At 40.0% G+C, this 23683-nt stretch overlaps 1 protein-coding gene across 4 annotated transcripts in view; it reads left to right on the forward strand.

Moving 5' to 3' along the window:
- Window positions 1–23683, forward strand: part of LOC135106398 (uncharacterized) — a 294459-nt gene that overhangs the window by 250263 nt on the left and 20513 nt on the right. For all 4 annotated transcript variants that reach the window (XM_064015380.1, XM_064015381.1, XM_064015378.1 and 1 more), the window contains one exon: window positions 14323–14458. In XM_064015380.1, the coding sequence (XP_063871450.1) occupies window positions 14323–14458 (136 nt within the window). The remainder of the gene's footprint in view (window positions 1–14322; window positions 14459–23683) is intronic.

Consider the following 23683-nt stretch of genomic DNA (forward strand, 5'->3'; position numbering starts at 1 on the left):
CATTCTCAAACTAATTATTTTCTGTGCTGTATACCTCTCATCTAACTCCTCTGACTATAAGAAATTCTTTAACTACTTAACTTCCGAAGTTCTGACTCTCTTTCCCCTTGCAGAGATCTCCGTTCTTGGAGACTTCAATGTTCACCACCAGCTTTGGGTTTCCTCTCCCAACACTGGTGAACTAGCCTTTAATTTTGCGCTGTTCCATGATCTAGAGCAATTGGTGCAACACCCTACTCGTATTCCTGACCGTCTTGGAGAACGCCCATCATTCTTGACCATTTCTTAACTTATAATCCTGCTTATACTGTTACCCTATCTTCTCTGTTGGGCTCCTCCGGTCACAGTCTCATATCTGTATTTTGTTCTATCGGTCCAGTCCCTCCTCAGGATTCCTCAAAGCGGAGGTGCCTCTGGCGTTTTGCCTCTGATAATTGGGGGACTTGTATTATGTTGATTTTCCTTGGAGTGACCACTGCTTCCGTCTCTGTGTGCTGAGCGCATAACAGAGATGACAGTGTCTGGCATTTAGGCGTACATTCCTCAATCTTTCTCTCGACCTAACCCAACCCAATGTCTTCGCCAGTTTTTGTCACCCCCGCTAGCTGGTAAGTCTGTACAAGGGCCTGATCCGCCCATGTATGGAGTATGCTTCAAATGTATGGTGGGAGGTTCCACTTATACCACTATTTTAAACAGGGTGGAATCAAAAGCTTTCCGTCTTATCAACTCCTCTCCTCTAATTGACTGTCTTCAACTTCTTTGTCATCGCCGCCATGTTGCATCTCTGCTATCTTCTACCGCTATTCTCATGCTGATTGCTCTCTTGATCTTGCTAACTGCATGCCTCCCCTCCTCCCATGGCCTCGCTGCACAAGACTTTCTTCTTTCTCTCATCCCTATTATGTCCATCTCTCTTATGCAAGAGTTATCTGGCATCCTCAATCATTCACCCCTTTCTGGAACTCCCTGACTGCTTCTGTATTTCCACCTTCCTATGACTTGAACTCTTTCAAGAGGGAGGTTTCAAGACAATATCCTTCAATTCTCGGTGATTCTCTTGACATGTCTTTTGGAACTAGCATCTTAGTGGGATTTTTTTATCTTCTCCTTTTGTGTCCCTTGGCCACTGACCCTCTTACGTAAAAGAAAAAAAAGACAGCCGTGTGTTGTTTGAAGGTCAGTCCTGTCTCACACCTTCCCTTGCACAGCCATGAGTCGAATTTTCGAGAATCCCTCCACATATAGTTCCCTGAAGCCACGGTAAAGTTTGCTGGTCTTCGAAACTTGACCTCCAAGTTTCGTATCGCTCATTCGTCCAGTATGATTATTTATAAAGGTTCGTGATTGGTCAGACTGAGACAGTAGGCGTGAGAAGATGAGGAACTTGTGTGGATAATATTTTGACACCAAATCGAACTTACTAAAGAAATGGATAGCGGGGAATTTTCGCCTTTTTTTCTTACTTCATATCGTGTAACTTACCACAGACAGCTTCATAAGGGCCAACGGATCTGAAGTTTGATATTTATTTATATCCTTTGAGCTGCGTTTCTCGTGGCTGGCTTCTGACATTTCCACACTCTGTGTGTGTGTGTGTGTGTGTGTGTGTGTGTCTTTACAGGAGTGTGTAAGTGTAGCCGCACCGGTTGGGCATCAATTGGCTCTCAGGTGATCTGTTTTACTGATCACACCCATCATCGTAGGGTCGAGGAAAGGCAGTTCTCTCTCTGACATTTATTGATGAGGTGGCCATGACCGTAACAACTGCGAACAAGTTCTCGGTCTCAATTTCTTACAAAATAACATTATACACTGATATTAAACACTTTCAGCATATTACAATATTCATTAACAATTAACTTGGCACAATGACAGTCAGTTTTCACTACAAAATTAAAGTATTTACCTCGGTCACCATCCTGCCTGTCTTTGTCTGAGCGCGACTTGGCCGTGAGTGATGCCCGCAGGCGACCAGCGGGTTAACCCCCACACTACCAACAAGTGAGCATCGGCTTCGGTGCTTAATATAGCATTTAATACTGATACTTACACATATTACACGTTTTCATGCAAACAGAAAACTATTGAACATTTCACTTATAAATGCTGAGGAATAATGACGTGAGGTACATACGCTTTACGTACAGTAACATGGCTCCCCTAAATTGTGTAACAATTTACCTTAAATTAACATTATTATGTACCTTAAATCTAGGATTAGCACATAATATGTTTTGTTACACTGGCTCCTTGGCGGGGATGCTCCGGTCTATTATTATGCATTACCTTCTAACAGCAATACTAGACTATGTATTGGCCTATCTATGATGGTCCTGTTTGCCTTTGTGCGTCTTCCCTGGTTGTCGAGATTCCAGTCTGACACCAGGACCTTAACCTTTCTTACTAGGCCATCATGATCAGGAGATACTTTATCCATTTAGGTTTGATATAATCTGGCACCTCATTATCCCATTGAACTGCATTCTTACATAATTCTTGTAAAATTTGCTTTCCAGTCAGGAAAGGAGGTGACATTAGACCTAATGGATCATATATAGAGCTCACTGTTGACAGAATGCCTCTCCTGGTGAGTGGCTTATCTTTCAGCTTTATTCTAAATTGAAATATGTCAGATTCTATGCACCACTCAACTCCCAAAGTTCTTTCTATAGGCAGTGTGTCTTCATTCTTACTAAAATCCAAGCTTTTAATTCCATCTGCTCTCTCATGAGGAGAAATTGCAGCTAATATATCTTTGTTGTTTGACAAGAACTTATGAAGGTTAAAACCTCCCTTGTAACATAATTATTTGCTCTGCTGAATAAGAGTGACAGCTTCATCCATTGTAGTTACTGACTTCAAACCATTATCAACATAAAAGTTGTTTCTTACAAACTTGGCTGCATCAGATCCACACCCGTAGTCATCTGCAGCTTTCTTAAGTGCAAAGTTGGCTACACTTGGAGATGATGTAGCTCCAAACAGGTGAGCTGTCATCCTGTATTCATCTATCTCATTATTAAGGTCACCATTTTCCCACCAAAGGAATCTTAACATGTCTCTGTGTTCTGGGTTGACCTTCACTTGATGGTACATTGCTTCTATATCACATACAAAGGCAATCTTTTCTTGTCTAAACCTACACAACACTCCAATAAGTTTGTTGGTAAGGTCGGGGCCATGTAACAGGTGACTGTTTAATGACTGGTTCCTGTAGTTTGCACTATAGTCAAATACAACTCTCAACTTCTTTGGCTTTCTCAGATGATAGACTCCATGATGTGGAATGTACCAGACCTTACCATCATTCCTAACTAAATCCTTTGTCGGTACAACCTCAGCATAACCTTTTGTAATCATATCATCCATGAACACTTTGTAATCACCTTTGTGTTGATTATCCTTCTCAAGTTTAGCTCTTAACTTTTTGAGTCTCTGCTCTGCTAATAGTTTGTTGTTTGGAAGCTTGACGTTATCATCTTTAAGAGGAAGGGGCAACTCATAATGGCCATCCTTCAGCTGATGTACTCCTTCTTTCATCTTACTCATAAACCTTTTATCTTCATATGATAATGGAGTGTCAGCTGACTTTCTATCAGTGAAGTCAAGTTCAAACATATCTCTCACTTGAGAAGGATTAATCATCTCTTTGGTTTTAGTAGGAATCACTAAGAAATTAACCTTTTTTTTCTTCATTGATTTCTACTTCTTGTGTCACTGTTCTGTAGACTACCACTGTATCCTCCAATGGACTTGAATGGGGTAAGATTCTACCAATGATCCCCCAACCTAGCTCTGTCCTACGAGCATAGGGATGCTTCTTGCTATCACTTGCTATTTGCCCTTCTGCCATAATGGCTTCTGCACAATCAAGACCAATGAGGAGTCCTATGTCAACGTTTGGGTCATATTTCATTAGTTTGTCAGAGATTGCCTTTAAGTGGGGCCAGTCACAAGCAGTCTCGGGCTTTGGTATCTGACTCCGTCCAGCTGAAATGTTTTCTGTTGAATATGCTGAAGGGATTGATATTTCCACTTCTTCATTATAACCTCTTACTTTAAGTCCATGAATTTTGATAGAATCAGTGATTTGTTTTCCACTTATTGTGTGGATATTAAGTGACACTGATGGTCCATTAACTCCCAATTTATTCAGAGTGCTTTCCTTGATGAATGAAGCATCAGACTGCTCATCCAGCAGGGTATACACTAAAACTTTATTCTCTTCATTACTAACATGATGTAACCATACAGGAACTATCATGGTGTGCATGTCATGTGTCATTGATTCTGTAACTTTGACCTTATTTGCTACTACTGTGGGTTTATCATCTTTAGGCTGAGTTGCTTGTGCTGGCACCTTTTGGCTCTCAGTTCTTGTCATATCATCATTGTGAAGAGCTGTGGGATGGTATCTCTGACATACTTTACAAACTTTCCTTCTTCTACAATCCTTTCCTTTGTGACCCATTTTTAGACACCCTGTACATAACCATTTTTCTTTAGCAAATTTGTACCTAGTATTACCATCAAGTTTGGCAAATTCCTTGCAATCATCTAAATCATGATCATTTGTACAGTAGTGACAGAATCGTCCTTTTCTTTCCTGTTCCTTGGGATACTGTTTGTTGGCTTGTTTATTTACTTTACTTTAGAATGACCACATTGGTTTTTCCTCAATTCCTTTAGCCATGAAAGTTCTACTTCCTCTATTCTTTGTCATGATGTTTGATTCCCTTGGTTTCCAATTGGTTGCCCTTGTTTGAGTTTTGATCCAATCATTTACTTTCCTACTTACTGAATTCCAGGAAACAAAGGGATTGCTTGCTCCTTTTGCTTCTTTCTGGACAAATTCACGTAACATTTCAAAGGATGGATGGTGCTCTTCATCACTACTAGGAGTGTTGTTATTACTGTTAGTATCAAGATATATCATTACTTGCTTTCTCCAGTCATGAACAATATGTTCAGGGAGTTTTGCTAGCACCTTTCTCTGCTCTCTAGGGTCATTCAGAAATGACAAATGAGAAGTGTGTTTCATTGCAGCTAAACAGCACTTCAAAAAATCTGAGAATGCTGTTAATGCTGGACCATTATGCGGAGAGATTGGTAGCCAATTCATTAACTTTTTTTGTGTAAGCATCAGCTATGATGCTTTTGTTTCCAAATCTATCCCTAAGAATTTTTTTTGCTTGCACATAGTCAGCATCAGAGTTAAAGTGCATTAACATTTTAATGGCATCCTTTGCCTCACCAGTTGTATACCTGTCTAAGTAGGCAAGTCTCTCTCTACCAATAGAAGTCTTAGACTCTAAATAAGTTTCAAAGTTTTTCAACCAACTTGGAAATTCCATGGGTTCTTCATCAAAAGTGTTAGGTTCTATTGGAGGGAGGCTCCACTTGGGATCAGGTATGTTGATTGCAAAGATTCCCCCAGGATGGGAAAAGGATTGATGATTCTGTCTCACATTATTAGGCATGTTGACATTATGATTGTGTCTACAAGAGCTTGGTACAAGACTTTGAGCTGTAGGGTTGAGATTTATTGCCTGAGGTTCACTAAATATTTGTCCATCTACTTCATTTGTCATCAATTAATTACCTCTATTGCAAGAAGGTTTCTATGGGTCGTGGAATGTAACATATTTGTGAGGCATGGCATTGTCACTTCGTTGATTTGCAATTGCTTGTGCTTTCATTTCATTTTGTGACTCTATGTACTGTTGACTTCTATGTACTTTGCTTCTCTACACTTTCATCATTACCTGGAAGCATTTTTACTTCTTCAACTAAGCTAAGAGCATTAAGTTCTGCACTAGCGACTGCTAAATCTCTCTCTTTCTTTTTCTTTGCAAACATTGCCTGGTCTCTTGCTAACATAACTTCTGCCTCTGCTTTTGTCTTAGCTAACCTAACTTCTGCCTCTTCTAAACTATCATGATATTCCATTTCCTTTCTAATTCTGGCTACCTTTGCTGCTGCTTCTTGCTTTCTTTGTGCTGATGAACGTGATGAAGTAGATGAGACTCTAGAATGTCTAGACCGTTTACTAGAACAAATTGATCCTTTGTCATTCTTTAACTCTTTTCTTTTACATTCTATACTTTCTAATATTTCATGGTTAAATTGTTGGTTGTGTTCCAGCTCTTCATTTAGCTCCTCTGACTTTTCTGGCTCTAGTTCCACAAGTTTTGTGTATTCCACATAATACTGATGAAATGTCTCTATTACTTCACTTGAAATGGGCTCTAATTCAAAGGGGCTAATTACAATTTTTAGTCCTTTCTTAATTTTGCTGGTAACACTGCTCCATTTACGCTTACAGGAATCTGCTCTTCCCTTGGTTACACTGATTTGATATTCTCTTCCTTTGTCGGTCAGCACTCGCTCCCTGACACTAACTTCTTCATTACAAGTTTGATCCTTGTCCACTTGCTCACCCTCACCTTCCCTAAGGCCATCTATGGCATTAATTTCCTCAGTATCAGACATATCTAACAACTTAATTGTGTCAATACTGAGACACTGAAAGAGCAATTAAAATTACCATTCTAATACTAGCTAATTGTGGGTAATTTTCACTTAGGCTACTCAATTCAGTACACATACATACTATTATACTTTCTTGCCTGTGACCATGGGTTCTACAAAATGGTGGCGAGGCACAGTGGGTAGAAGGGAGTGGTTGTCGTCAAGGGTAGAGCCGACCCCAGGGCCTCAGATGTCAACCTATAGGCTTACGTCAGCGTCCCCTCGTCCCGTGACTCACTCTTGCTACGGTTTCACATGGAGCCAATTTCTTGCTTGTAGGACGAGTTCTTACTGTAGCCGCACCGGCTGGGCATCAATTGGCTCTCAGGTGATCTGTTTTACTGATCACACCCATCATCGTAGGGTCGAGGAAAGGCAGTTCTCTCTCTGACGTTTATTGATGAGGTAGGCATGACCATAACAACTGCGAACAAGTTCTCGGTCTCAATTTCTTACAAAATAACATTATATACTAATATTAAACACTTTCAACATATTACAATATTCATTAACAATACATGCAATTAACGTGGCACAATGACAATCACTTTTTACTACAAAATTAAAGTATTTACCTCGGTCACCATCCTGCCTGTCTTTGTCTGAGCGCGACTTGGCCGTGAGTGATGCCTGCAGGCGACCAGCGGGTTAACCCCTCCACACTACCAACAAGTGAGCATTGGTTTCGGTGCTTAATATAGCATTGAATACTGATACTTACACATATTACATGTTTTCATGCAAATAGAAAACTATTGAACATTTCACTTATATTCCCGAGGAATAATGACGTGAGGTACATACGCTTTACGTACAGTAACAGTAAGCATTTACTAACCAGATCCACACGTCACCCTTCGTAATAATTTCCTTCTCGTAATCGCCTGGCTTGAGTGTGTCAGTGTTGGGGTGATGAAACGCTCACAGAGAGCCGCGTGCCATCACAGTGTAACGTAATATTGCCCCGCTACTCTGTCGCCTCACTGCCTCGCCAGCCAGCAGCCGATCTCCAGCCTTCCCTCATCCCTGTCATCTCCCAGCGAAGACATCTTGGAACTTTTGAACACAGCCGCATGCATGGGTATAAATGTGTGTATGTTTTTTATATGTATGTACTATGTATACAGCGAGTATCTCAAAATCACGCATGCACTCTCTCTCTCTCTCTCTCTCTCTCTCTCTCTCTCTCTCTCTCTCTCTCTCTCTCTCTCTCTCTCTCTCTCTCTCTCTCTCTCTCTCTCTCTCTCTCTCTCTCTCTCTCTCTCACTTCACCTTGCAACCCTTGCTCAGCTTTCTGTTTCACTTCCTTCCCGTCATTCAGTTTCCAGTAAGCATAGTATTTGCATTACTGGAATTAACAATACCTTTTATCTTTTCCTTTAAGTATCCACAACATTCGAAGCACTTTTCTACAACTTTAATCATTTACATACTACATCCCTTCAATCTCCCTTTCTTTTATCCTTCTTTTTTCCTTTAGCTTCAGATCGCAGCTGTAGAACCTGGAAGTAGAGTTACATTTATCTCTCTCCCTCTCTCTCCCTCGCGTTCTCTCTCCCGCCTCGCACCCACCCAACCAAATGATCGTGGCGGGGCGCTGGGTCTGGTGGCTACGAGTGATCACATATTAGCTCGCTGGTCGGGCAAACACATCCACCCCACAACATTTGCTTTCCTTTGCATGAATAACTTCCAAAGACACTGTTAGGAATTATACATTACATCCCTTCATCCCTCCCTTCTTCCGTTCCTTTCATCCCTCTTCGTGCAATCCCAGTTGCTCCTTACATAAATCTGCGCCTCCCACTTCTTCCTTTTCGTATATTGCTTAGAGGAAGGTGTTACGCAGAGAAGCTGGGAAGGACTGGGAGAGGCAAGGATGGTTTGATAGTGGAAAGGAAACACTGTGTTGAAGTGGCTTGGTAAAGCTAGGATGGAGAGGTCATAGCAGAGTTTTTGGTTTGTGTTATGAAGACGTACTACAAAAAAGGGGCGTGCATCGGAGGCTAAAGACTGGGATTATGTTTTTATACGCGTTGCAGCAAGCGAGGAATTAAAGGTTTAGCGAGGAATTTAGTATTTTCAGAGTTACTAGGCGAGAAATAGCACCGTAAGTGGGGGATTTGGAGTAAAAGGTGGATTTAAAGCGTGTGCATAGACAAGAAATTACCTCATAAGTGCAGCTTTTTGTCAAGAAAAGAATAAAAAGGGTAAGTGTCAAAGAATGGGTATGAAGTTAATGATGAAAAGACCATGAAGTTGATAAATGAGATTCATAGGTTCGTTTTACCAGCACACGGATGGACGGATGGATGTGCTAGAGGGGTCATGCTATGTACAGCCGCGGTCAGAACTCTTGTAATCTGTCACCTTCATTTCCACTGTGTTTGGTGTTTTCTCTCAGTCTTAATTCCTCTTATATTTTTAGAAACCATCAGTTGTCAGGTTTAGCAAAGTGACTGTCAGCACATTACAGGACGGCCAAGTTCAGAAGTCTTGTAACCTGCCATTCTCACCTCTGTTTTGTCTAATGTTTTCCCTCAGTTGTAATTCCTTTCATCTACTTAGACTTGGACTATATCAGTTGTCAGGTTTCATAAGGTGACTAGCAACACATCAAGGGATTCACGATTAAGAAAGAATGATTAAATTACCGGAAAAGACAGCACGTGAATAGAGTTTTAGCCGTGACTTTACAAGGAAAGCAGAGAAAAATTCAAATGAAGATCACAGTAGTTTTATGTCCTTCGCCGTCCAAGCTGTTTTAGGTAGGGCAGTATAAGTTTAATCAGCTCATATTACAGTATCTTACTTAACGTGTTCTAACCTAACCATATTTTAATAGCGAGGTAACTTATCTAACCTTACATGATTAAAAAATAGCTAGTATGGAGAGAGAGAGAGAGAGAGAGAGAGAGAGAGAGAGAGAGAGAGAGAGAGAGAGAGAGAGAGAGAGAGAGAATCAAAATTTATTTTTCATATTATAACTGTTATTCACTACATAATGTCATCTCTAAATCATGGATGTGTTGTTATTTTGGCGAAGACAATACATCAAATAAATGCATAAAATAGTTTCATCCAAGTATGTTATCACATTGTAAAACTGTTAAGACATGATAAAATACATAAAACTAGTAGAATACATAAAACAAGTAATACACATAAAACCACTTAAATCATTTATTATAAAGAATGTGATTTATCTGATCGTTTAAAAAGCATAGAATTTTTCTTTTTAACACTGTGTGATTAGTTCATAGTTCACGTCCTGCTGGCAGAATTGACCTTTTTTGCCATAAAAGTATTGGTTTTGAGGACATGCTGTTGCAGGCTGGTGCTTCCATCATACGCTTTTCTCAGTTGGTAAGATGTATAGCTAGCTAAAAAGCTACTTTAGGGCCACTGGCCAAGGGCAACAATATATATATATATATATATATATATATATATATATATATATATATATATATATATATATATATATATATATATATATATATATATATATATATATATATATATATATATATATATATATATATATATATATATATATATATATATATATATATATATATATATATATATATATATGGGTGGGATAAAGTAGAAAGTGTTTTACAGCGAGGGGGCTAGAGAATGGGAAGCATGTAGTTAACAAGATCAGAAGAGCAGTAAGCGTGAAAATAGCGATAAAAGATGACAAGAGAAACGACATTGCGGCGAAGAGAGTGCTGAAGACAGTTAGTTAGGGAAGAGGAGTTAATAAGACGCAATGCCTTTGATTGCACCCTATTTGAGAGGTCATCCTTTTTGGGAAGGAAAGGTAGATGTTAACAGAGTTGGTAGAGTTTAACCAGTTACCAATACTATTTGCAGATGACACAAATTTATTTCTTACAGGTTCCAATATTGATCAAAATGGTTACATTAATGGAATCAGAGTTGATAAAATTGATGGATTGGATTCATGCAAATAAACTCTCATTGAATATCTCAAAAACTCATTACATGATTTTTAAGAATAAAGTTGATAAAAAAACTAATTCAGTAAATGTTTATATAGACCAGGTTTAGTTAAAGAATTTTGATTCAGCTAAATTTTTAGGGTTAATTATTGATAATAGACTGTCTTGGTTACACCATATTAATTACATAAAAAAATAAAATTGCAAAAAGTATTGGGATCTTGTGTAAAGCCAGGAAATTTTTATACACCACAACTTTAGTAACACTATGCAATAGTTTAATATATCCATATATTACCTACGGGGTGGAAGTTTGGGGAACAGCTAATGATTGTTATATTCAGCTGGTTTTAAAATTACAAAAGAGATCAGTGGGAGTTATCACATCTTCAAGACCCGGGGATCACTCTGCCCCATTGTTTAAAAAGCTTAAAATATTGCCATTTTCTCAAGTTTATAAATATTGTGTTGCAAAATTAATGTATAAATATGTAAAACAGTTGGTTCTCCGAGCATTGAAAGACATGTTTACCTCCAGTGAGGATATCCACTCTTACCCTACCAGACAGAGTTAATCTTCGTCTACCACAAGGCAGAACAGCGATGATACACAAAACATTTAGATTTAAAGCAATTCATGTATGGAATGAAATGGCAGGGAAGGTAGACCATCATTGTTCTTTACCAACATACAAGTATAGAATCAAAAAGTATTTCATTAATATGTAAATGATAACAGGCAGCTTTATTATAAATGAAAATGGTTGGAGGTAGCATAAAATTTTTAAAAATTATGTTAAATAAATTAGCCCTCAAATTATAAATTGAGTAAACTGTACAGAGGAGGGCAAAATATAACATAAGGTGTCAGTCCACATTGTCAAACAAATTATTGACATATGTTTATGTAATGCATATAATTTAACCTTGTAATATAATGTATATGCTTATGGCAATAAAAGAACTGAAATTGAAATTGAAAAGGTGCACGAAGGTATAGTTTCAGGGCTACTTTCTTGTTAATAATATTATGAATTCTTAATAGCCACTCCATAAAATGGTCAAGTCTAACAGGCGACTGCGAAGAACGAAGACCAGCAGAGTTTGTAGAGTTTGTCGCCCTACTAGTGGCGACAGCTTCTTGGATTTAGTGTTTACAGACGATCATATTATTCATACTTGTGAAATTGTTGAGTCAAATTGAATAGAAAAAAAATGTACCATAGATTCACATCTAAACTTAAATTAATAATATGCGAAATTATTCCATATAAGCCGCGAATAACAGATCAATCGGCTAGAAGAGAAAAGCCTACAAAAGATACAAAATAACACAGATAACTTGTGATCTTAATACTTACACTTACCTTAAAAGAACATGCGAGAAGGCAATAAGAAACAATAAATATAACGGGATTATGAAGTAAAAATTTCAAAAGAGGCAAAGAAAAACCCTAAACTGTTCCTCAGTTACATATGAAACAAGAAAACCATAATAGGTAAAATTGATCCTTTATCTTGGTAACGATAACAAATTAATCGGCGACGATCAAGGGATGGTCTTCATTCTTAATGTAATATTTAGTAAACTTTTCACTAAAGAAAATGACACAGTTCCTGAGCAACAGAAAATTTTCCAAGGTCTTGATAAAGAAATGCTCGCCATGATCGAAATACAGAGTCATGAAGTGCGAAAATACTTACAAAAAATTTATTCTTATTCCAATTCAAGAAACAGTGATTACAAATCACCTGAAGTAATATAGGGACTACATACAGCTTTTATGAGGCCACACCTGGAATACACAGTACTAAATGGACTTGATAAAATAAATGTTGAAGAATTATTCTGATAGTCGCCACAAGTAACAGTATGACATTAAAAGGACGAAGATGCAACACAGATGTAGGCAAAACATTTTTTCAATATTATAACTATTGAACACTAGAACAAATTATCAGTATCGGTTGTTAACACAAAAAGTGTAGATCGTTCCTAATTCGGTTTTCATGAGTATTTCAGAGAAATAGGTCTCTTCTAACAAGAAATTGATCTATCATCAAATTGTCTTTTTTTTTTTCCTTATGCATATCCCTCAGATATGAAAAGACATGAGCCCAAGAGGTAGTTCATATTTTTTTATTCTTTACTCTAAAATTTCCATGTACTCATTTCTTGCAAGATCATGGTGATCTTTTCTGACTGTTTTCCTGCAGACTTGTTTTCGGAGAAAGCGGTAACTATCCTGTTCTTCCACACGTACTTCACTCGTAGTAGTAAACAGATAAAAATATATCCTCGTTACAGACCTCTAGGTTTTCTGGTATCTGTTCTTCTCAGGAATATTCTCATGTATGTCATGCATATCATTTATATCATATATATTCTCTCTCTCTCTCTCTCTCTCTCTCTCTCTCTCTCTCTCTCTCTCTCTCTCTCTCTCTCTCTCTCTCTCTCTCTCTCTCTCTCTCTCTCTCTCTCTCTCTCTCTCTCTCTCTCTCTCTCTCTCTCTCTCTCTCTCTCACACACACACACACACACACACACACACACACAGAGAGAGAGAGAGAGAGAGAGAGAGAGAGGAAGCAAGTGGCATAGAGACAGAGACAAATAAATTTAGCCTCCCCCTCACTCCTGTGTATCTGACACTTGTCTATGCGCTCCGGAGTAATTGGAGAAGAAAATCGAAAGAAACTTCAGGTAAATGTTTGCATTGTCCCACATGAAACTATGCTGATTACCATTGTGTGTGTGTGGAATGTTCATATCTAGACCATGTTAACGTGTCCAAACTTAACTACTGATGAATTATTTTCCCATCTTGAGATATTCACTTTTCCAGCTAGATGAAAAATATTCCACAGCTAACCAGAAGTGATCACACCGAAAGATTGTGTTTCTTTACGTCACTAAACCCTGTCAGTAGCTGAAGCGTTCCCCGCCACTACCACCACTACCATTGTCATCTGATACCATTGAATATTTGAACATTGAACATCTCGTTTCTGTTTAACATGAAGCCATTCAAATGAAAATTCTTTTGCCTTGTGATAAAATCATCTCACTCCTGTGAACTAAGCCTTGAACGTTATCAACGGTAACAGATAGAGAGAGAGAGAGAGAGAGAGAGAGAGAGAGAGAGAGAGAGAGAGAGAGACAAAGATAGAGAGATAGAGACAGACAGACAAACAAACACAGACCATATCAAAATAGCCCGGTGAACCTCTCTCTCTCTCTCTCTCTCTCTCTCTCTCTCTCTCTCTCTCTCTCTCTCTCTCTCTCTCTCTCTCTCTCTCTCTAGCTCACTTTTAACCTAAGGCATCAGGGGGAAGTGAGCTCATGCCGTGTTTACGCTCCACGTCGCTGCCTGGGTTCAAAGTGATGCTCTTGCTCTTCGTCCTTTTGTGAACCGCTAAATGTGTTGTTTCATCCATATCCCAGGGAACACGTTGTGGAGTTATTATTTTTCGCGGATTTGTGTTAGAAAATTCCGAAGCCAGCCAGCCAGTCAGTCAGTCAGAGGTGGTTGAGGGGGAGAAAGAATACATATAACGTTTTACGTTTGTTTTATTGTATTTTCCCGTTGGGTGTTAGTGCTGAAAATAATGGTGGTGGCAGTGATGTAGTCTTTGTATTGTATTTCTCTTTTTTGTATTTATCTATCGGTTACCTTGATGATCTTTCGTAATCGGATACATCTGTATATTTTGATACTACCTGTTATCCCACCTGCCTCTCAGCCCTCCACCTCTTACCTGTAGCTCAGATATCACCCACCTCTTACTTTCCTCTTCCTCTCTCAACGCGTTGCAGGAGGAGAACTCGCAACCGGGCCGTCTGGTTCTGAAGCAGGTTGGGTTCAATACTTCGGGGCAGTACAGGTGTGAGGTGTCGGCGGAGGGTCCCGACTTCAACACGGTGACTGGGCGAGGGAGTCTCCTAGTAATTGGTAAGTAATGGATGATGACCTTAGAGATGATGGAAAGCTTAGCTTCTAAATATATTTTCTAGTGAGGTTCTGGATGGCTTAAGCAGTTTTTGGATATTTACGAAGATGGATAAAAGGATATATATATATATATATATATATATATATATATATATATATATATATATATATATATATATATATATATATATATATATATATATATATGTGTGTGTGTGTGTGTGTGTGTGTGTGTGTGTGTGTGTGTGTGTGTGTGTGTGTGTGTAGGTATTATTGGAGATTATACCCAGTCACTTCAGATTTTTGGCCGGTTTTTAAGATAATTGAGACTTTTGTAGGAATTTTTTTTTCTTAGTGTTCCCGTTGCAAGCTAATAGTTTTCGAGCTAGGAATTTTTTTCTATTATTATTTGGCCCACGCGGAAGGGCTGTCATGGCGAACCGTTCAGCTCGCATCTCTTCACAGTCTACACTACTACCACCTACCAATCTTCTTCAACTCTAATATCTAATGTTTTTAGTCACATTTATTATTTTATGCTGAATCTTGTGCGATCACTTTTCATGCCGCGCATCCACAAATGACACCCTGTGTGGAGGCAGGTTTTAAATATCAGGGGTGCGCTCCTACTCCACATGATATAATTAAGCTCTCCTACAAGGATAACGTGTCCTCATTGAAATTTCTAAGAAATCATAGGTTCTGCCGGCCATAGTTCCTTTACCTCCAGCCGACGACTCCAGCGATAATGAAAACTAATAAAGTATGCACGTTACTGGGTTAGGTTAGGTTGGGTTAGGTTAGTTAGTTAGTTAGCTTAGGTTAGGTTGTTAATTAGGTTAGGCTAGCTTAGTTAGGTCTGGTTAGGTTATGTTAGTTAGTTAGGTTAGGTTACTTGGATTTGATCAGCCATGCATAAGAGCAATTATCGTGAAAATAGCGGTAGAAGATGGCAAAAGATTCAACATTGCTGCAATGAGAGAGAGGCTGAAGACAGAGGAGAGGAGTTGATGAGACAATACCCTTTTGATTCCACTCTGTCTGATATAAGCGGAATCCCCATACATGTGAACCATACTCCATACATGGACGGATAAGTCGGCTGTACATAGTTGTTTGGGGGAGGGGAGGTTAGGGAACTTGTGGAGACTACTCAGAACGTCTAACTTCATAGAAGCTATTTCATCTAGAGATGAGATGTGAAGTTTCCAGTTAATATTATAAGTAAAGGACAGACCGACAATGTTCAGTGTAGAAGAGGGGGACAGTTGAGTGTTATCTGGAAGGTTGTGATGAGTTTATTGATGAAGGAATTGAGTTTTTGAGGCAGTGAACAATACTAAGTTTGCTCTGCCCTAATCAAAAATTTTTAGAGAGATGTAAATTTAGGAATTCTGTAGCTTCCCTGTTTGAGCTTTTTTTAATTCTTGAAAAGTTGGACGTCTATGAAAAGACGTTGAAAAGAGCAGAGCGGTATCATCAGCGTAGTAGTGGATAGGACAAGAAGTTTTGGCTTAGATAATAAGAAGAGAGTGGGTGACAGGATAGAACGCTGAGGAACAGCATTGTTCCTCAGTGTTCTGTCCTGTATTCTATCCTGAGAAGAACAGTGACTGTCTACCACAACAGCAAAAAAACAGTCAGAAAGAAAACTTGAGGTGAAGTTACAGACAGAAGGATAGAAGCTGTAGGAGGATAGTTTGGAAATCAGGGTTTCGTGCCTAACTCTGTAAAATGCTGTGGTATGTCTAAGGCAACAACAAAAAGTTTCACCAGAATCCCTAAAAGAGGATGGCCAAGACTCGGTAAGGAAAGCCAGATCACCATTAGAGTGGCTCGACGAAACCCATACTGGCGATCAGATAGAAGGTTGTGGAGTGACAGATGTTTAAGAATCTTCCCGTTGATGATAGATTCAAAAACATTAGAGAGGCAGGAAATTAAAGCAATTGGACGGCAGTTTTTGGTATTAGAGCGGTCACTCTTTTTAAGAACAATCTGAATGTTGGCAAACTTCCAGTAAGAAGGAAAGGTCGATGTTCATAGACAGAGTTGAAAGAGTTTGACCGGGCAATGTGCAAGCACTGAGGCACAATTATGGAGAACAATAAGACTGACCCCACCAGGTCCATAAGCCTTTCGAGGGTTAAGGTCAGCGAGGATCTTAATAGCATCAAGTAGTCGGAGGGTGGGGGAGAAGGAGAAACAATCCTGAATCATCCAAGGTAGAGTTTTTAGCAAAAGGTCTGAGCGAAGAGTTTAGCTTTTAGAGGTGGATGAGATTGCTGTGGCGCCATCAAGTTGAAATAGCGGAGGGAAAAAATGAAGAAGAAAAGTTGTTGATGTTTTTAGCTGTGTCAAAAGTCACAAGAAAAGTTAAATCTAGAAAGGCTTTGAAATTTTATGTTGATGAAGGAGTTTTTGGCTAGTTGACGGACAAACTTTGCATGATTTCGGGCAGAAATTATATAAAGTGTATGAAATTCAGATAATGGAAAGCTCAAGTACGAGTATCTTTTGTGGTTCAACTCTATATCATGAATAGTATAAAAATAACTGAGTTAAACCAAGGTTTAGAAGGTTTAGAGCAAGAGAAAGAGTGAGGAATGTATGCCTCCATGCCAGACACTATCACTTCTTATGCGCTCAGCACACAGAGACGGGTCTCTGACACGGAAACGGTAGTCATTCCTAGGAAAATCAGAATGATACCTCAGGCCCCCCCACCCCAGTTAGCAAAGGCAAAACGCTAAAGTCACCTCCGCTTTGGGGAATCCTCAGGAGAAGTTGAGCTATAGGACAAGATATAGATATGAGATTGTGATCGGAGGAACCCAACGCAGAAGACAAAGTGAGTCGGTTGGCTACCATCCTCCAACAGAGTGGCCTGTAGAGCTAAGACTCCAATTTCCTGATTTTACGTCTCATGTTCGACGCCCTGGTTTTTCAAAGAAAGCACCGAGGTATGCACCAACCTCTAGAACCAGGTGGGGATTGGTCCCCTACCTCCCCCCAGGCCGTGTACCCCAATTATCTTAAGGCCTCATCCCGCTGAACCTTGACATGTCCGTGCGCATCGTCGAATGCCACAAGAGGTTCGTCACCCGGAAACGCCGGTCGCACTACTGGGCACCCGTTAGGTGGGTTTGCTCAGGGTGCTTCGCAAATACAAACCGACAGCCCCAAACCCAGACTGGATAAAAAACAAAGAAAGGGCAGGAAACTCCAGCTTAGTGAGCTGTGAAGGGGACAAAGCCTAGTGGAACCCCATTACTCTATGAGCAATTGAATAGGAAGAAGAGTATAGAAGACTCTTTCCCCGCCTCATACCCGGGATTTGGGACGGTAGTTAGCCGGGAGATTGTTCCCCTGTGTTACCAGCGAGCGCTACGAGGAGGCCACCGTCCCAGTAACTAGCTTCTTAGGCCTTTTCGTCAGGTGGAAGTTTGGCTGAGCCTCGCAGCTCGGAACCTCAACGCGCTATCTTAAGATGGTCATAAAGCATCACACACCCTTGCGTCTGAGCGCCAATTTGGTTGTAAAGCTTGGTGTGCCCACGTATGTCTGCAACACACAACGTGGAAGTGACCTCCCTGGGCGTGACCCCATTTGTTCAACGGCACAATGCCGAGGCAGGAGGCTACAGAGGTGGGAACTTCAACCACCACTCTTGCTAACCATGGCCACCCAAGAAAATCCCCGTACCAGCCGGTGAAGGCAAGTGCCAGGGCAAACCACCTGGATATGGGAAAACCTACCTGCCGGGGATCCCCCCCAACAGGATTTTGGGACTGTTCACGCCACGAACAAACCCAGACGGTTGGCTACCATCCGCGAACGGAGTTGCCTGTAGAGTTAAGACTCTCGTATTGGCTAATTTTACGTCTCAGCTTCGACGCTTAGGTTCCTTAAGTATGAAGCCGAGATATGCACCACCTCTAGAACCAGGTGGAGATTGAGAGGGACTCTGCAGTCAAAGCCAGGGGGGTAGAAAATTCGGAAGATTCTAGATTCTAAGGTACAATTATTACTTAAATATTGCGAAGAGAGAGAGAGAGAGAGAGAGAGAGAGAGAGAGAGAGAGAGAGAGAGAGAGAGAGAGAGAGAGAGAGAGAGAGAGAGAATCTTTTACTGTCCATAACATCATTTATATATACGCTTAATGAAACAATACTGATTTTCTGTTCAAGCTAACAGCAGAAAGATCGTTAGGTAGTTAAACACATCGGCTAGAGAGCTACTAGAAGGTTTGGAGCAGTTGTTACATGTTTATATAGATAGACAGGAATGTTTTACTGGCTATAATGAAAAGGTTGTCAGGTATATTGATTTTGATCTCAACCCAAAGCTTCCTTACAAAATTTTTAACAAAACTAGTGGATGTTTTGATGAGCATACGTTTCCGTGTGTTCATGTGTGCCGTTGATAATGATCGATGCTTTGAGCCTAAGAACAAATTATAGAGTTTTTTTTTTTTTTCCTTCCACTCGTAGTCTGCAAGGTACAATCATCCATACCAGTTTATGAATGAATAAGTAGCTGGTCAAGGTTTTCCGTTCTTGTTTATCAACATCCATCTTTCCTTCTTCTTTAAGTGGTATAAGGGTTGTAACTAAGGGGACGTAAGCAAAATTCTTGGGATCAGTTGCCAGGACAGAACAAGAAATAACGGGTTCAAGCTTTAAAAATTTAGGTTTAAAAAAGAGATTGAAAGAAATTGGTTCTCAAATAGAGTGGTAGATGAATAGAACGGATTCAGTAATCAAGTTCTTAGTGCTAAGACATCAGGGAGCTTTAAGAGAAGATTAGATGAATTTATGGTTGGGGACGATAGGTGGAAATAGGTAGGTATCTTTCATACAGTGACTGCCACGTGTAGGTCTGATGGCTTCTTGCAGCTTTCCTTATTTCTTATGTTCTTATGTTCTTGGTGAAAGTCTGTCTACATTCCTAAGAAAGATGACCGTTCAAGTCTACTTTCCTCAGTAAATCTTTATCGTCCTCTCTTATGGATTTCGGTGAAATCTTTGCTCTTGCCTTAGGCACATCAGAAGCTTTTGATACATTTTTAGCACAAATCTTTTAATTTCCAAGCCTCCCTTATATGGTTTCTATCTATCTCTCTGGACATTTATCTGAAGCTCCCTTTCTGGGCGCTTTGTTGCTGCAGTGATAAATGGTCTAAACTTCTTATAAACCTTTTAATTGGTGTTCCATATGGCTCTGTTCTATTATCTACGTATTTCTATTATTCATAAATAATCTTCAACAAAATTTTTGTTGTATCCATTCTTACAACGATGACTATTTTCCAACGTCCTTTGCCAGCCCCCCAACTCAGCAGAAATTAGATATTGCACAGAGAGAAACTACAGAACACCTAACTTCTGATCTTTCTATTCCTTGTGTTGTTCAATGCTCACTTTCTTCACTTATCTATATAACACAACTTCTCAAACAACTCTCCCCTCTTTCTCCAGTGACACTCTAATTTCTCCCTCTTCTACATCTTACTCCTTCACTAAAAATCTCAACTGGAAATTTCATGTGTGCTAAAACAGCTTCCATCAAATTGGGTGTTGTGTGTCTCCTCCGTCAATAATTTTTCTCCTCCAGTTGCTTTTCATGGGCCGCCTTATCCGTCCATGTATGGAGTATTGCTCACACATATGGGAAGATTCAATTCACACAGCCCTCCTAAATTGGGTGACGTCAAAATCTTTTCGTCTCATCGACATAACGTCTCGATCCTCTCTCTCACCGCTGCAATGTTGCCTCTCTTACTGTATCCTGCCATTATTTTTATGGTTAATGCTCTTCTAAATTAATTAACTGTACGCCTTCTCATCACCTACGGTCTCTCTTCACAAGACTTTCTACTTATTCTCATACTTATTTTGTCCTCCTTTACTAATATATATCCACTCCTTAATTTCATTTTCTGTTTACCTCTGAAACTTTCTTCCTCTTCGTGTATTTCTTCCTACCCACGATTCGAATTATTTCAAGAAAGGAGTATCAAGACACTTCAAAAGCTACGCAAATGGGCCTTTCTCTTGGGCATTCTACTCGCTTTTCAGGGAGGGCTTTATGAGCAGCTTTTTTTTTTTTGTTTTTTGCACTTGGTCGGTCTAGTACATGAAGAAAATTAGGCGCAAGGTTATTTGAGTAGCTGGCTGCGACAAAGGGCCAAGCGTCAAAAGTAAACAAACGAGTAAATTGCATTTAAAGGTAACCACAGTTCGTGCGTCGGTCGTTCACTATCGCTTTACTTTACCTGTCTAGTGTGTCCTATACAGAGTATATGCAATTGTGTGTTATATCTCGTTATAGACTACATTTTCTTGGATTTTACGTGATATACCTCTGATTTCGTTACGTTCAATAATTAAAGTGTTATAAAATGAGGAATAATACAGTGTGTTAAGCAGAAAACATTTTCAGATTTTGAAACTTTCACATGGCCCAGAACAGACTCAGACTCCTAAGTAAAATACTCCATGGTAATAATTTTACTGCTTCTTGTTGGCTCAGTTCCGCTGCTTTGGCGCCACTCTCTAGGAGGGATGGATGGACGACGCTGTTAAACGTTTGATAATTTATATTATTTCCTCATCCTCTCTCTCTCTCTCTCTCTCTCTCTCTCTCTCTCTCTCTCTCTCTCTCTCTCTCTCTCTCTCTCTCTCTCTCTCTATCTCTCTCTTTCTCTCTCTCTTCACTATAAACAGTCTCAGAGCAATGAGACGGTTTATAGTGAGTCTGTTGTTTATTCTCAACATCTTTATCTTCTGCTCTTTTAAAGGATTCGCAAGTCATTTGCCCTCCCTTTTCAAGATCACATGAGAGAGAGAGAGAGAGAGAGAGAGAGAGAGAGAGAGAGAGAGAGAGAGAGAGAGAGAGAGAGAGAGAGAGAGAGAGAGAGAGAAAGTAATTGCACTCACCATGGTAACGCGCCGTTGTGATAGTGCACACTCTCTCTCTCTCTCTCTCTCTCTCTCTCTCTCTCTCTCTCTCTCTCTCTCTCTCTCTCTCTCTCTCTCTCTCTCTCTCTCTCTCTCTTAGCAATGTTTAAGTAATAATTTCATCTTAATAACATAGCTTCCTATAATAACTTGAACCAAAATATATTGGCATTAGTAATGCCTTACGACAGTTTGGGTTGGCTGGTGTGGCACGTGTTGATAGGGAGAATTTACGTTCCCCTAGCAATGAAGTTTTTTTTTATTGTCACTTATGGAAACTTTCATGTGTGTAACACAATTTTTTTTAGCAACTATAGTGTACACTAATGTTTTGCGTAAAAATTAACCATCATTATCAACAGCTGGATCTTCAGACATCTGTCATTTACCGAATGAGATAGTGATGGCAATAGCATGGTTGATGAGGTATACACTACTATGATTAATGGACGTTAGCTGCACACACAATAGAGATACTATCACATCAATGTTATTTCTAAGATGTAGTGGAAATTATAGAACAGAATACATTAGTCCCATTTCACGGTGGTTGGAAGCCAGCTACTCATTTAGAGAATAGGCAACTGACAGTAGCCCCTTTTTTGTTCTCTCCTACTTTATCCTCATTTTCAGTCCAAAGCTGAATGTTGCTTTTATGTACGCAACGACTTAGCCTGCTCTCGTGCCCACTTTCTTGAATCTTCCGAGATTTTTACCATCTGGCTACGACTACAGAGTCACTCTCAAACTCAGACTGTTTGAGTTTGTCTGTGCTGCATACGTCTCACCTAACTCTTCTGACTATAAGAAATTCTTTGACTGCCTAATTTCCAAAGTGGGGCACATTCTGACTCTCTTCTCTTTTCCGGAAATCTCCATTCTTGGAGATTTCAATGTTCACCACCAGCTTTGGCTTTCCTCTCCATTCACTGACCATCCTGGTGAACTAGCCTTCAACTTTGCTATCCTCTACGACCTAGAGTAATTGGTGCAACACCCTACTCGTATTCCTGACCGTCTTGGAGATACGCCCAACATTATTGACCTTTTCCTAATTTCTAATCCTTCTGCTTATGCTGTCACCCTCTGTTCTCCGTTGGGCTCCTCCGATCACAATCTCATATCTGTATCTTGTCCTATCACTCCAATCCCTCCTCAGGATCCCCCTAAGCGATGGTGCCTCTGGCGTTTTGCCTCTGCTAGATGGGGGGACCTGAGGAGGTATTTTACTGATTTTCCTTGGAATGACTATTGCTTCCGTGTCAGAGACCCGTCTCTGTGTGCCGAGCACATAACAGAGGTGATAGTGTCTGGCATGGAGGCGAACATTCCTCACTCTTTTTCTCGACCTAAACCTTCCAAACCTTGGTTTAACACAGCCTGTTCTCGTGCTATACATGATAGAGAGGTGGCCCACAAAAGGCACTTAAACCTTCCGTCACCAGAATCTCATGCGGTTTATATTTCTGCCTGGAACCATGTCAAGTCTGTTCTCCAACTAGCCAAAAACTCCTTCATTAAGAGAGAGTGTCAAAATCTTTCAAGATCTAACTCCCCTCGTGACTTCTGGCATCTAACCAAAAATATTTCCAATAACTTTGCTTCTTCTTCTTTCCCTCCTTTACTTCAACCAGATAGTACTACTGCTATCACATTTATCTCTAAAGCTGAACTCTTCGCTCAAACTTTTGCTAAAACCTCTACCTTGGACGATTCAGGGCTTGTTCCTCTCTCTCCTCCACCCTCTGACTACTTCATGCTACCTATTAAAATTCTTCCCAGTGATATTTCCCATGCCCTCGCTGGCCTAAACCATCGGAAGGCTTATAGATCTGATGGGGTTCCTCCTATTGTTCTCCGAAACTGTGCCTCCGTGCTTGCACCCTGCCTAGTCATACTCTTTCAACTCTGTCTGTCAACATCTACCTTTCCTTCTTACTGGATGCCTGTTCCTAAAAAGGGTGACCGTTCTAATCCCTCAAACTACCGTCCCATTCCTTTAATTTCCTGCCTATCTAAAGTTTTTAATCTATTCTCAGCAGGAAGATTCTTAAACATCTATCATTTCACAACCTTCTATCTGGTCGCCAGTATGGGTTCCTCAAGGCCGCTCTACTGGTGATCTTCTGGCTTTCCTTACTGAGTCTTGGTCATCCTCTTTTAAAGATTTTGGTGAAACTTTTGCAGTTGCCTTGGATATATCAAAAGCTTTTGATAGAGTCTGGCACAAAGCTTTGATTTCCAAACTACACTCCTATGGCTT

The sequence above is a fragment of the Scylla paramamosain genome, chromosome 13, assembly GCF_035594125.1.
Source record: "Scylla paramamosain isolate STU-SP2022 chromosome 13, ASM3559412v1, whole genome shotgun sequence".
NCBI lineage: Eukaryota > Metazoa > Arthropoda > Malacostraca > Decapoda > Portunidae > Scylla > Scylla paramamosain.